Below are 15,339 nucleotides of genomic sequence, written 5' to 3' on the forward strand. Positions count from 1 at the left end.
CAAATGTGACCTAGATCTTATTTTTTCATGTCAAATCAGATTTCTTCAAATGCTACCGTGGCCTCTTTCATATGCAGAAAAAATTCAAATTCAATTCAATTCAGTTTTGCAGTGTGAACACGCAACTCATATTTGCATGATTTTACAGCTCTGAAATGCAGGTGATGCCACATTCTTTCATTGGAAACAGCAAGAATGAAATAGACTACTGTAGTGAAGCTAAAAATAAAGTAAGATTTTAATATTAAGTGAGTCAAACATAAAATATCATCTCTGAGTGAGTTAGATGAAGATACTTTTTTATATATTTATATGTAAAAGGCCAATTAAACACATGATTTAAATTTAATCTGTCTTTGTATAAATACATTGCAAAGTATCCTTTTCTGGATAAATAGTTGATTTTGCATGAACTCCCGTGAGGTTGTGGTTTTGTGAGTGCAGTATTAGTCAGATACATAGAAATATGCAATAGTTTTGAGACCTCTTTCCATGCCCCCTTTTTAGTTGACTAATCAATCCGATATGTTTTTATTTGACCAAAAATTTCCTTACTCGACTCCAGCCCTACAACTTTAACCTATTTAGGTGAAAGATGCAGATTATTCATTTTAGATGATTATATATTTTTATATATCTTTCCTCTTCTGCACATCAAGACATTTCAGGCTGTTGGTCACGTATAAGTCACATTTTATTTGCAATATGGACAGCCCCCCCAAACAGGGTCCAAGATCAGCTCTACTTATCTGACCTGCTTGGATTGATTTAGTCATGTGATGGATATGGAGATGGTTAACTTTAATACCATACTGTCGAAAGTTTTTGGCAAAGTAATAGCATCTTCTTAGAAACAAGCAGAAAAGTTATAGCACATCTGTAAAGAAAATAATAATCCATCAGCCTTCACAGTCCTTGTCACACTCACACATTGATTCAAGTTGGTAGAAATGTCCTGCTCAATGGCACAAAAGAAGTGTGGACTGGCTTAAATGTCCACATGCTTAAATTCATGTTTCTTTTGTGCCACAGGGCAAGACATTTTAACCAACCAACATTTTGTTCCGTATGGGGCGACAGTAGTGGTCGAGTGTTTGTCCACTGATATGAAGGTTGGCAGTTTGAATCCTGCTCTTGACATAAACATCTTTAAGAGAGAGGTCAGATCCACTGACTGACAGGTTTGGCGGTGCAATTCCAGCTCCTGCAGAGGAATGCTGTCATTGTATCTTTGAACAAGACATTTAACCCACCTCAGCCCCAGTTTCTGCTTACACTGATGTATGAATGTGTGTGTGTATGTATGGATGTATGGATGGTTCTTTGATGTAAAGCGCTATGAGAACCTTGAAGGTGGAAAAGTGCTATACAAAAATGTGAACATATACACAACTACAGGAAAAATGTGCATTAGTTGATGTCTGTATTCAGGTTTTAAGTCATGTCACACATCATTTGAACTTCAGATTGTACTTCATCTGCTGGCTCGGATCAGGGGCCATCATGCCAGAGCATGTACAGTACTTCTCCTTCTAAGAAATACTTTAACTGGAACTGACCTTTAAGAACTGGGAACACCACACAAATTCAAAACACACAACTACTAACTACATGCTATGTCTTAGCTTTCAGGGGACCACATATTTTTATTTCCCAGAAGTGTGTGAATACAGCCCATGTTGTTCTGCATGTGTGAAATCCGATCAATGACATTGTTGCAAACTGATTATCTTTAGTACAATAATATGCCAAAGGTAAAAGTACATCTGATATATAGACTATATATATATATGGACAAAGCTAACGTGCTAGCTGGCGAGTTTCAAATAGGAAGTGATCATGGGCATGCTTCCGGCTCCATCAACTCTGGCTCCAATTCACTTTACAGTGAAAAATTGTCACTCCTCTCTTTTTTAACAGCTGCAGTGAGCCTTGTCATTTTGGTCTTAATAAATAATGTTCGTATTAACCTGCTCGACATGATTCTGCTATTAAAATCTTTCCGATCCCCGTGATCGCTCCCACTAGCGTTAGCAACAGGTTTGATTGACATTGTTAAGCACCCGCTCCCTGCTCTAAACCAGCCATGCAGGCAGGAAGGGGCGGAATTCTAAATATGAAAGTTGGCTTCAAATTTGCCCCTATGCCCCTAGCCTCGATAAGTTTCATTTGACTGGAGCTGAACGCTATGGGTGACGTCACACTCACTTAGTCCACAACATTATGGTCTGGTCATGATACTAAATTGTACTAAAATGGTACTAAAAGTTCAAAACCAATTTCAATACTAAGAAAGATACTTAATACTCAGTAACAATTTTGATAACATGGTTAAAAACATGACAATAGAATGTAATTTTCAACATTAAATAATAGTACTTTCTTTACAATGTAGTGTAAGTAATCCATTAGTCCCCCAGGTAAATTCTATAGTAGCTCAAGATCATTCTAAAGCTACTCAGGATAGGTTCATTTCTGTCCTTTAGACAACCCTAAGATTATATATTTTTTCTTTTTTATTAGTTGGTTTTGTTTTGTTTTGATTTTTTCATAATGACCCATATTCTAACATACCATTCATTAGCATCTGAAACATGCTGCTTTAAAAGCAGAAACAGAATAGCAATTGAGCATATTATTCACCTGAGATGGCATTAACTGTCATATACTAAGGGCACATAGTATAGTATAGCCTAGATTTATTAAAAACTTGTTTCAGCTATAGGATCTGGCAACCCAAAGTGAAAAGCTGTTATCTGATCTAGTTTATCAGCTTGAGAACCAAAACACAAAATGTAAACATGAAGAACTTTTGGAATTATTATCATATGTGAAAAAACCCAATACTTCGAAAAACCTACATAATAGTAGTTTGGATGCATAGGCTTACTAATAAAATAAATCCCTCAGTAAATATCCTTATGTAACTGCCCTATCGTTAACCAACTTACAAAATTGCATTACACATCATTCGCCAATGCAAGTACCTTGGTATCTAAAAGCATATAAATGATTAAACTTAACAAGACATTTTTCCTCTCTGGCTATTCCTAAATGGATTTCCATAGACTTCCTAGGACGGAGGTCCCTGGTAGGTTTGTAAATATAGAGCAAAGGTTATCAGACGGTGCGGTGAAAACAACACACTAAACACAGAGCTACTTTGGGAGTGACTCGGGCCATTGGGAAATGTGTACTCAGCACAAGTTAAGTGTTCACGTTCAGGATGTCACTGCAAGCCACTTAAAAACATATTGTTTAAAGTATTTATGTCTTGTGAAGCAAATATGGTTAATCAAATAAATCAACATTATGCACTGCAGTCAAAGGTCAGTTGGTGTTTTTTCAGTTATTTTTTGCTGTTGACAAAATGAACACTGACGTCACTACATTCTGTACATGCTGATACCACAAACTGGGCCAATATTACAAGCTTCAGTCTCTTCTGGTCTGGTCTGTTGGCTCTGACTCTCGGGTTCACAGAGCTCACTACCAGAACACATGCAGAGCTTTCCTAGAATTACTTTACTAGCCACTGCAGACTGGCTACATTCCACTAGCCTAAAAACAGTAGAAACTTGGCTTTAGTTCAATTGATCAACTTTCTTATACACAATTACAGTGCGAAATGTGCATTAGCTAACAACTGTAAGTCATGTACAGTTTACATTACAATTTAAGGAATCAATGAAATGAAATGATGACTGTGAAAGAAAACAACACAGCATTGGAGTTCCAGACAGTAGTGCCACTTCTGGCTTAGATCAGTGGCCATCTTGCCAGAACATACAGTACAGCTCCTTCCTAGTAATACTTTAATAATCTTAAGTAAATACTTTAATGAACTGACCTTTACAAACTGGGACACCACACAAATCCAAAACACAGCTACTAAGAACGGAGTACATTACTATATCAATGAATACATTATGCTTCATTTATTCATCTTTGGTTAGGCTTTCTAAGTTATTTCTCTCTTTTGTTTTTGGACATTTTGGACCATTGTTTTATATTTTTTTGTCAGCATATCACGCTTTTTTCTGATGTGTTTCAATGTTTACTCATTTAAAACATACTTGGCGCTGTGCTTTGTTTTATTCACACATGTTTAACACACAAACAATGCATATTTAGGCTGAGACAGAAACCTTGTGATGTCATCTGGCAACACAGGAAGCGCTAAATTCTGTTTTTAATCTCCATATGCTTTCACTAGAATCATTTGGACACTTTCAGCCCTGGAACTGCCAATCTCTACTGGGCAAAAGGTAAAGGGTAGCTGTTTACATGAAAGCTTGTCAGGATTCGACTTTTTCCCTGTGTTTCTGTATTGTCTCCCCCCTCCCTTCTGTGTCTGTGCCTGGAACTGGGTGGAGGCAGCACCACCCACTAATCATCTGCAGTTAATCAGCAATCAAGCTACAGCCTTTAGAGTACAAAGAGCCTGCTAATTTCTAGCCACGTGGCCAGATTGTCAGTGTGTCCTTTGTGGTATATAACTGCTTGGCCCAGTCAGTTTCGTTGTGCAATTCGTAGTACTTTTGTTTTTCTCTTGTCTTCTTCAGATCCCGTTTTTGGACCCACTGATCACTTCAGGCTCCGACCCTGCTCCCTAAAACCACCTTTTGCATTTTTCTTTGTAATAGACTTCATTTTTTGAATCCCGAGTCTGCATCTTTTGATCTACCAGCCATTACAACAGAACAATCTGGCCACCATGGATCAAGCAGAGTCTGAACCTGACTGGACATTACGCCGAGCATTTTCGCACCAAGGAATCATGATCGTTCAACAGTAACAAAGTATCCGGTCCTTGTTGGAATGCAACCAAGCCCTGACCCAACAAGTCACTTAGTTAACCAACCAGGTTTCTGCCTTGCTCACTCTCTGCTGCAACAGCCTTTGCTCCTGGATCAACCTCTTCTGCTCAGCCCCTGGAGTCTAGATGCAAGGACTCTGATCCATTCTCAGGTCAGCCAAGGCACTGCAGTGGTTTTCTTTTTCAGTGTTCCTCTATGATCCAATAACATCCAGTGTCTTTTACATCTGACTCAGCTATGATCCGTTACATGTGTGGATTATTGAGAGGGAGAGCACTTCAGTGGGCTGAGGCAAAATTTTCTAAAATCTCTTTTGATCAAGTGACTTATCATGAGTTTGTGGGATAACTTAAACATGTTTTGACCATCCAGACTACCAAGCTGACACCACTCTCCGTCTGTAAAGTCTCTCAGGGTGCACGATCCATTGCAGACTATTGAATTTTGGACACAGGCTGCGGATGTTGATTGGACCAACAATGCACTTAAAGCTGTTTTTGTCAAGGGCTAAGTGATAAATTAAAGGATGAATTAATTTCTCAGGATGACCCTGCTGACCTTAAATCTCTGATTTCCCTCGCAAATCATATTGACAACAGTCTGCAAAATTGGCAAAAGAGAGGAACGCCTCTTTCTCTCCAATGCTCTACCATTTCTTCCACTGCAATCCAACCCACATCTCTTTCTGTCACCTTCTACACCACCCCCTGAAGAGGAACCAATGCAATTGGGCCAAGCACATCTTACTCCAGAGGAGTGTCAGCGACGCCACCAGGCAGTGAGTGCCTGTGCTTGAGTACAGTGGGAAGAAAGGTCATTTATTTATCTGTCCAGTTTGCCCAAAAAGGTCGAGTTCATTAGTTGGTTTGGGAGTTCTGATGGGCCAAAACTCTGTCTCAGATAAAAAGACATCACAAGACAACAGTAGACATCAGATTGATGCCACTCTGTGCTACAAAACACTGACACCACCCATTCAAGATTGACTCTGGTGCTGAGGAAGAGTTTTTAGACCAGTAGATGGCTGAGCAGTTTAGGTTAAGTTTGGAATCACTAGAAAGGCCTTAGCTCTGAATGAGAGACCATTCGCCAAGGTACCACATGTCACTGACATCTATAGTTTTGTCTGGCAATTATCGTGAACAGAAGTAGTTTTTTTTTGTCATCTCTGTCCCACTTATTCTGGGCCATCCCTGGCTAGTAAAACACAATCTCATCTTCGACTGGACCAGTGGAAAAGTTTCTGAATGGAGTTTTTTTTTTTTTCATGCCAATTGCTGTCACCAGCAGGAAAGCCAACTCTCACCATAAACTTCATCAGGCCAAACCTGACAAACCTGACCTCTCCTCTGTACCTAGTGTGTATCATGAGCTGGTGGATGTTTTAGTAAGACTCGGGCATGGCCTCTCCCTCCTCACAGACCTTATGATTGTGCAATTGCGCTCCTTGCCTTGACAGTTTTCCGTCCTGGGACCTCCCCACATCTCCAGCTCCTTGCCTTGACCTTTGCAGCTCTGCTGGACACAGTTTTCCATCAAGAGACATCCTCGTGTCTCCTGCTGAATAATGCAAGTAAATTTGTATACATGGACAATTTGTGCACATATTAATAAGCCTGTACAATGCATTGGCATTCACAAGTCACAACTTGTTCACGGGCCATTCAGTCCAGGAAATGTGACAGTGTTTTATCATGTGAAACAGAAGCAGCTTGCAGCAGCCTAAACCTATGAGACCCTAAACCTGCAGGAGCCTAAATCTGTGGATGCCGAAACCTGCAGAAGCTGAAACCTATGTGAGTCTAAGTATCACCGGAACCTAAACATCACAGGAGCCTAAACATCACAGGAGCCTAAACATCGCAGGAGCCTAAACATCACAGGAACCTTCCTGAAGCTATGAAAGAAACTGCAGACAATCAAATCAACCAAATTAAAAGCAGACAATGTAATAATCTGACTGACCGTGCTGTGTTCATCTGGGATATATATCCTTTGTTTATTATATAAATGTCCCGCTTCACTGTTTTATCCTGGCAGGTCACGTCCTTTAGAGTAAGAACTAAGTAATAGGAGTCATACATAGCATAAAACATGTGCAGGCAGCAGATATTTTGCTCCTATAGATGAAAAAAAAAACAAAAAAAAAACGTTATAGTTTGAGGAGGATGTTTAGTCTGCTGTAAACACACAGGTCCTGTTTCCAAACTTTACATATTATATTATTTTCTCTTGGGGGCTGTCTGGTGGCCTTGGGGCCCTAAGCAGCTGCTTAGTCCACATATAGGCTGGGCCGGCCCTGGGTAAAGGGTGCTGTTTACCCAGGGCCCAGTGCAGGGAGCCCTGGGGCACCTGACACAGTCTGCAATGAGTATTTTTCATTAAACAACATGTTGTACCATGACAATTTGTACCCAAGGCCCAAAATTTGATGCTACACCCCTGGTTCTTAGTTTCAAAAAGGCACTCCAATCACAATTGGTTGCCAGTGCCGTAACCTACATACAGGACACATACAAGTTTTTCTAATTCATGAAAGCTCGGAGACTCTAGAATTCACTTGATTAATGATTAGCCAGGTACTGAGTTTTAGATGGTGAGGATTTAGAACAGAGTGTTATTTTTAGGTTTAAACCAACTGGACTTCATCATGGAACTGGCAACCCAAATGACAGACTCATTCTGCTATCTGATTGGATAATAGTCCTGGGAACCAAAACAGAAAATTATGAACAACTTCGCCATCATGTCCAGTGTTATTGTAAATAAGTATAAGCATAACAGTTGTCATCACTAAAAGCTTGAACAGCTTTATCTTGGATCTGAGGACACAGGTACATTTTTTTTAGGTAATTTAAAACAGATATCTGTACCAGTCTTTTAAATCTCACCAGAACATAATCAGGGGTGGAAAGTAATGAATTACAAATACTCATATTAATGTAATTGAGTAGATTTTTTGGGCAATTGTACTTCTGAGTAGATTTTTAAACCTGCACTTGTATTATATATAGTATATTCTATGTAACTATAATTTTTTACAATTTAAAATCATGAGAAGTGAACACAGCACAAGTCCCAATCATCCCAATCCACAATTATCTGCTCCTTTCTAAACCCTCAAACTTACATAATAGCATCACATCACCTACTGATTGGCCAGAGCTCAAAGAATATGCAGATTATGGTTTGAAATGATTAAATTCAGCTTCAAGTAACTAGTACTCTTAGTGTTTTTCCATGTTTAATTTTGGATGCAGTACTTGTAATTTAGAACATTTTATGTCATGTTAACTGCTCTTTCACGTAAGTAGAAATTTGCAGTACTTTTTCCACCACTGCCAGTAATCCTTCATTTAGTTAACCTATCAGGATAGAGAGATAGTGATGAGAGCACCCAGTAGTAAAAATGTTAATTGTTTATTAAACCATATTCTTCAAGTGACATTAAATCTCAGGAAAGTCATGCACCATTAAAATAAAAAAAACAAACAAAAAAAAAAGTACAAAAGTAATTAGTTTTGGAGTGACAACATCCAAGATCAAAACAGAAAACATTCAGATGCCAAGTGATTCTTTGGTGACAGTCAAGCTCATTAGTACACATTAACAGCACAATCAATAATACCATCTATAGATCTACAATAATGAAATATCAAAGGCAGTGTTGAGGAAGAGGTAAAGTATTTTTGCATATAAGAGTACATGGCCCACAACATGCCGAATCATCAAGTACAAAAGTCATAATCAAAGTCTTGAAAAAGACATGGCAAATATACAGTACTTTCGAAGGCATTTTAAGCCTCTTCACTTGTGCTCTGTAGGCTCCTCTCCTTCTTCCAAGAGTAAACATGTGCGTACAAGAGCTTCAGTTACAATGTAGGGGTCGCAGTTAGCGGAGGGGCGGCGGTCTTCAAAGTAGCCCTTCTTGTCCTGGCCTACGGCACGTGGGATTCGTATGCTAGCTCCCCGATTAGCTACGCCAGCGGAAAACTCATCGATGTTGGAGGTTTCGTGGTGTCCTGTGAGGCGGCGAGCATTGTCCAGGCCTCCTTTGGGGTCGTAGGCTCGAATATGGTACATGTGTCTCCTGGAGAGGCGTTCAATGGAGTCCTCGATGATTCTGCAGAGAGGGAAAGAATGGTCAAGATTTGGTTTTAAATAATAAGACAAAATCCATATAATCCCAGTTGTTCAGGTAGGTTCTATCACAAAAGAAACTCCTGAATACATTTTGCCACCCAAAAAAGTAGGTTCTTTGATAGCTATTGAAAGGAGCCAACCACACTGAACAGAATCAGATAAATAAACTACTTGGTCTATGTATAAAATGGTGGATGAAAATGCTTTGTAGCTAAAGAGTGTCCAAAGGGGGTCATAGGGCACACTTAATGCAATTATATCCCACTTGATAAGCCTTTGGAGTACTCACTTGAGCCCGCCATCTTCTCTCATCTCTTTTGTGCTGAAATTTGTGTGGCAGCCTGCACCGTTCCAGTTTCCAGTGATAGGTTTGGGGTCAAAGGAAGCCACCACACCGAAGTCTTCACAAACTCTGTGCAAGATGAACCGGGCTATCCACAAGTGGTCCCCCATATTGATGCCTTCACATGGACCTACTTGGAACTCCCACTGAAAAGCCACAAAGTAAAAAGTAAATTATTGCATACATTTTGGTCTAAGGAAAGTAGTCTACAAACCTACAAAGCGCTAATCTTTTCTTTACCGCACACAAAATTTGAATAATTATAGCTTACATCAAGTTTTACATTGTCCTGTTTATTCATTTCTTTAAATCTAATCCCAGTAAGAATTTTGTTTTAGTATGAAATATTGTCAATCCAAATTAGCATTTCATCAACAACGCCATCGCTAAAATAGTGAAATTATGGTATATTTTGGCCAATTGGATTGAAAACAAAAATTTTAGCTTCATTGTGAACAGTTGGGCTTTTAAATGTATGGGTACCTTGACTTTGTAACTTATTCAAGTTTAACTGTTTTTGCCATTTCAACAATAAAAAATAAAAATGTACATTTACCTGAGCGGGCATGACTTCTGCGTTGGTTCCACAAATCTGTACACCAGCGTATAAACAAGCCCTGTAATGTGCTTCTACAACGTCCCTGCCATACGCCTTGTCTGCTCCCACTCCACAATAATAAGGACCTAACCACAAAAACACAAGCACACTAGTCAGTGGAACAGTTTTGCAAAGACAAAACATGAGTTACAGGAAATCCAATACAAACCTTGTGGGCCAGGGAAACCATTGGAGGGCCAGCCAAAAGGGTGACCATCCACACCTAAAAGAGTGTACTCCTGCTCCATCCCAAACCAGGGATGCTGAGTGTCCACCATGCTCATGATCTTTTTACACATGTGTCGCAGGTTGGTCTCTATACAAAAACCACAAAGATATAAATTATATTGTTGGTGGCAAATTGCTGCATTTTATAAATTAATATATTGTGTTAAAGTATGTAGTTTCCCCTTCATTGAATAGGCCTATTTGAAAGTAGAAATGTAAATGCATTGCCATATTTAACCAAATTATGAAATCCAATAGCCTATAGCCTTAAGGCCAATTTAATGAATGCCTCCACTTTTAATTATCCATGGAAATGAAATTACAGTTCTGGTCAACCATTGTATGTGTATTACTTGGTATAGAAATTCACTTTGAGTAAATTCAACTGATAAAACTGTACAACTCCAAGATAATCAGTAAAATTATATAGTCAGTTATTTGCAACAATATTGCAACAAAGGTCTTCCTGTAGAACTGGTTTAAACTAGATTGCAGTTCTTTCACAGCAAGTCACAAGGTCTTTAGATGGTACTATCAACAAATCAATTCTCATCAATTTCCTCTTTGGAGCATTACATCACACCACACAAACATATAGTGATGGGTGAAGCAGTTTGTCCAAGATATACAGGTTTTACAATGTTGATTTTGTTTACAAAGAATGCACAAGATTGTTGTTCAAAGTACCATGTATCAATAAACCAACAGCCCATGTTTTCAGTCAAATACTACATTATGATATCTATGAGTGTGATGCTTCTTTACAGTGCAATCATGTGGTCCCATTGCAAGCCTCTTCTCACCTGCAGGTTTCCGGTTGTACTTGAGCACCTCGCACAGCACGAGTTTGTTGGGGTCCTTCCTGAATGGGTCTCTAAACATGGCCGCTGGGATGAGGTACATGTCACTGTTGGACCCCTCGGACTGATACGTACTGGACCCATCAAAGTTCCACTCGGGCAGGTCTGAAAAAATAAAATAAAATCAATATTGAGACTGCAATGTCTGAAATGTTTACACTGGGATAGTCCATGATGCAGACAAATGCAATTGCAAGTTCCAGGGCCTAATGCATTGTATTGTTGCTGTAGTATAGTGAAAAGTAAGGGACTCATTACATACACATTCCTCAACACTGCTTGTCTTTTATTCACCGATAACTGTTACATTGTTTAGAACTTTCAGCTGGGAAATTTGAAATAGGATTTTAAGTAAATTATTATGCAAGGCATTTGTAGAAAAAGTAGCACATCTACAATCTGATGCAAACAAAAAAAACTATGAATAGAAGATAATATAAAGCAGTTACTCATACACTCCATATTAGGGTTTTAATGAAAATACTATGAATCCTTACCCTCTATCGTCTTGGGTTCAGAGTCCAGAGTTTTGGTCTTGCAACGCAGACCCTCTCCAGACCCGTCGATCCAGATGTACATGGCTTGGACCTTCTCCCCCTGAGGTAGGTCCATGTACTGCTGCTTCACAGCTTTGTTCAGTTTGGAGCTCAAAGAGGTAGCCATCTTGAGTCCTTAAATTCCTGGAGGAAACATGACAAGATGGTGTGAGGCACATAAATTTTAAATATATAGGCAATGCAAACCTATTGCGTAAGTATTCATTATATAACAGGGTCTTTTCAGTTTTCAGAAGGCATGAAATTACTTGTACAAAAATTAGCTAAATAAAAAGAGGAAAATGCTACTATTAATATAAAAGTTAACGAGTGTGTCAAAGGCTTAGGTCAAAAGGTGTCTGTTCTTTATAAAAATCCAAATGCATTGCTGTTTTAATTTTAAGTATTTTAGGATGTTTAAATAATCTGGCCTACAATATTAATGTATAAAAGATATGGACTTAAAACAAATCTTTGCACAATTTATGTAGGCTATGACAACTTGTTAAAATACATGTACAAATGTAGAGTAATAAAATCGCAGTAAGTAATAGACAATACATTTTGCGTGACAACAGATGAGCAGCATTGTATAAGGGAAGCAAAGTAAACCAAAACACCAAGCAAATAATAAACCCAATCCAGAGTAAAAACGATAACTTTCTTCAAACCACAAGTAGGTATGTTAAAAACCTTACCGTATGTTAAGTGAAGACGAATATAAAGCAGTTATAAGAGCAACTGTTAAAGGTTTGTAGGAACAGAAGCGCTCTTTTGTTGTTCATTCCTGCTTGCCCTCGCACCCACGCGGGATTTATAGCAGCCCACAGCTCACGAGCATCTTTGAGCGTCTCTGATTGGCTCAGAGGAAACGTGACCAGTGCATGGCCAGAGAGTGCCGAAAGAAGAGGGGCTATTATATGAATGTATGGGTCAAAAAGTAGTCCGTTTGGTAGTTTTATCTCATTAGGTAATTTGTAAACATTCGATAAAACCTGTTATATCCATTAGTTTTGTTAAATCATCTAAAAACAAGGTGCAGTTTAAGGAGCTGCATGGGCCCGGTTTGGGCAGGTTTCATCACGCGAGGAATAAGGATGTAAACACGCTGCGCCACCTGGTGACTTGTACATTGGACAATATTAAATGGGGGGAAAAAAATAAAAAATAAAAGCCACTTTAGTTTATTCTAGAAAGCTCATCAATGCCCTGTATTAAAAACCAATTAATCCCATGCAGTCATACAACTGGGGGAATGCATTAGTTGGCTATAAAGTCACTTATTGATCACAAAAGTTTAGCTTTTTGGTTTTTAATCTATTAGCAATACTGCAAATTCCCTCACAAATGCAGAGGTGGGAAGTACTCAGAAATATTTTCTCAGTTTCATTTACTTGAGTAACTTTTTAAAATAAATTGTACTTAGCAGCATACTTTACTCCTATTTGAGTAATATTTTTATTTAAGTAATTCTTTCTCAAGTACTCTTCATTGAGGAGCAAAGGTTTTGTTTTTTTTTACTCTTCCCACTGTGACTAAGTCTACAAGTGACAAAAGATTTATGTTGACAGTATGAAATGATTTGAACATTTGTGTTTCTTGCTCTGCTCTTTCAGATATGATTTAGTTTTTCTCATTTTTGTCTTTTGAAAAAAAAAAAAAAAAAAAAAAAAAAAAAAATATATATATATATATATATATATATATATATATATATATATATATATATATATATATATATATATATATTATACATCATTTTATATTTTCTTCTTCAAATTACATTACCATCCCAACAGTTACTCTTTAAGTGACTTCTACTTAAGTAGAAGTTTTCCCAAATATTTTTTTTACTCTTATTTGAATAATTTCTTGGGCCACTATTTTATTACTATTTTATTATTTTGAAGTAACATTACACTGAATACTTGAATAAAGTTTTGGCTAACAGTATTCAGCAAAAAAATATAGCATATAGACCTATTAGTAAAGTTTAAAAAATGTGTTTAGATTAGTCAGCAATAGCCCTAAAAATATGTATTTCACAAAAATCAGATAATTTCATAAGTATCTGCCTAGACTTTGTGCCTATAAACTTAAGCTCAAAACTAAATCTTAGTAACAAGAGGCTTAATAATAAAATAAGAATATTTATAAGCAGGCCATGTGTAAAGGTCTAAAAAATGTTGCCTACTGAGTTGCCTACCAATATATAGATTTCCATTTAAAATAAATGTAATATTGGCTGTTTTATTCAGAAAAATGATTTCAAAACGTGTATACATTAAAAAATTATGCTGTTGATAAAATAGGCTATGTCTTGTTAACTGTGGAAAAATACCAATGCCTTTCTGTAGCTAGTCTCCCCTCCATGCAAACATATGCATGGTTTAAGTGATTATCTCTGTTGCTTGCAGCTATGGATGAAGTGTGAATGGCTGTCTGATGACTCCTGATTGTTCTCACCCCTCACCCATCATACCTGAAAGACACCTGAAAGAGACTGTTAAACTACTGTAAAATGCCCACAAAACATCTAATGAATTGCAATTAAATTACAAGTGGGAAAGCACAGTATAGAAAATTAAACACAGAAATGTGAAATGTGTATTGGAACTGACTGGCAAATGGAAGTTGAAGTAGGCAAAGGATTAGTACCGGTATATGTTTGTAAGTTAAAGGTATCTAACATGTTGTTGATGTTGTTGTAGTTAGGGTTGCCAAAGTACTGAAAATTAGATATTAATCCATACTAAAACTGGTATAGAAACTAGATACTCATTTGAGCAGATATAGATACTAAAAAAAGACACATTCACGGGACAGAAATGAACCCTGAATAGCTTTAGAATGATCTTGAGCTGTATCAGAACAAGTCTACATCCATGGACCACTATGGAACCTGGATGGCCAAGGGATTACACAGATATAATCTCCTGTATTAATGGGAAACACTGATTTCAGCTTCTATTTTGCAACATTATGATGACCTTATTCCATTCAAAAGATGTAATATTTAGTTTAAAATTGTTAATCACTATGGCAACAGTCCTAATTTTTCCATAGGCTATTTGTATGGACCAATTTTTACTTCTGCTTGAGTAAACTATATTTCACCTATTCACTATTTTTGACTTTCTTCACTTTAATCAATTCATGAATTAAATTAAGATTGCACATGCTTTTAGTATGTGTAGACAGTGCCATGTAAATAGGCCATATTTTTCCAGGAAGTGTTCTCCTTTTAGTTTCTGTGCTTTTCCGTGGTACAAGTGTGGGCCTGTCATGTTTACATTCAAGCTCAAAAACTCCATTGATCCTAAACCGGCGGTGACATTGCATAATTTTACATAGCCTACTCTGGCACAAGCTGTACCTCACCACTGAAAATAGATTACATCATTATATAAATTATTCAAGGCAAACAATGAAATTTTGATAATGTTAGCCAGGTCAATAACCCTGATAATTTTGTGTGTGGTGAAATAGCCTGTTTTAGTAGGACTATGTCAAAATCTATGTCAAACATGGAAAACTTTAATGATAATGATGTATGCTATAACAGACTTTACATGTTTCTCAAAAGTCTTTTGCAAGAATTGATTCATTTACATCTCAGTGATACAGAAATGGTGGTATACTGCTCCTGTAGCCACAACAGGCCTGGGACAGACTGGCAGAGTTCTGGCTGCTATTCTGTGCCCATAACTTCTCCACTAATGGGTGCATTCACCCTTGTACATTCACCATATCACAACTGGGACTAACCTGTGACCAAAACTGAAAATAAACGTGGACTAGACCTGGACTA

General features: G+C 37.7%; 1 protein-coding gene across 1 annotated transcript; it reads right to left on the reverse strand.

Annotated features, from left to right (window-relative positions):
• Positions 1–8,224: 8,224 nt before the first annotated feature.
• glulb (glutamate-ammonia ligase (glutamine synthase) b) lies at positions 8,225–12,335 on the reverse strand. Its single transcript, XM_033965068.2, has 7 exons — positions 12,227–12,335; positions 11,490–11,672; positions 10,936–11,097; positions 10,074–10,220; positions 9,863–9,990; positions 9,253–9,452; positions 8,225–8,943 (listed from the first exon to the last, which is right to left on the reverse strand). The coding sequence occupies exons 2-7, from the start codon at positions 11,653–11,655 to the stop codon at positions 8,628–8,630; spliced, it is 1,119 nt and encodes a 372-aa protein (XP_033820959.1). The 5' UTR covers positions 11,656–11,672; positions 12,227–12,335; the 3' UTR covers positions 8,225–8,627.
• Positions 12,336–15,339: the final 3,004 nt, after the last annotated feature.

The sequence above is a fragment of the Periophthalmus magnuspinnatus genome, chromosome 4 (genome assembly GCF_009829125.3).
Source record: "Periophthalmus magnuspinnatus isolate fPerMag1 chromosome 4, fPerMag1.2.pri, whole genome shotgun sequence".
Lineage (NCBI taxonomy): Eukaryota > Metazoa > Chordata > Actinopteri > Gobiiformes > Gobiidae > Periophthalmus > Periophthalmus magnuspinnatus.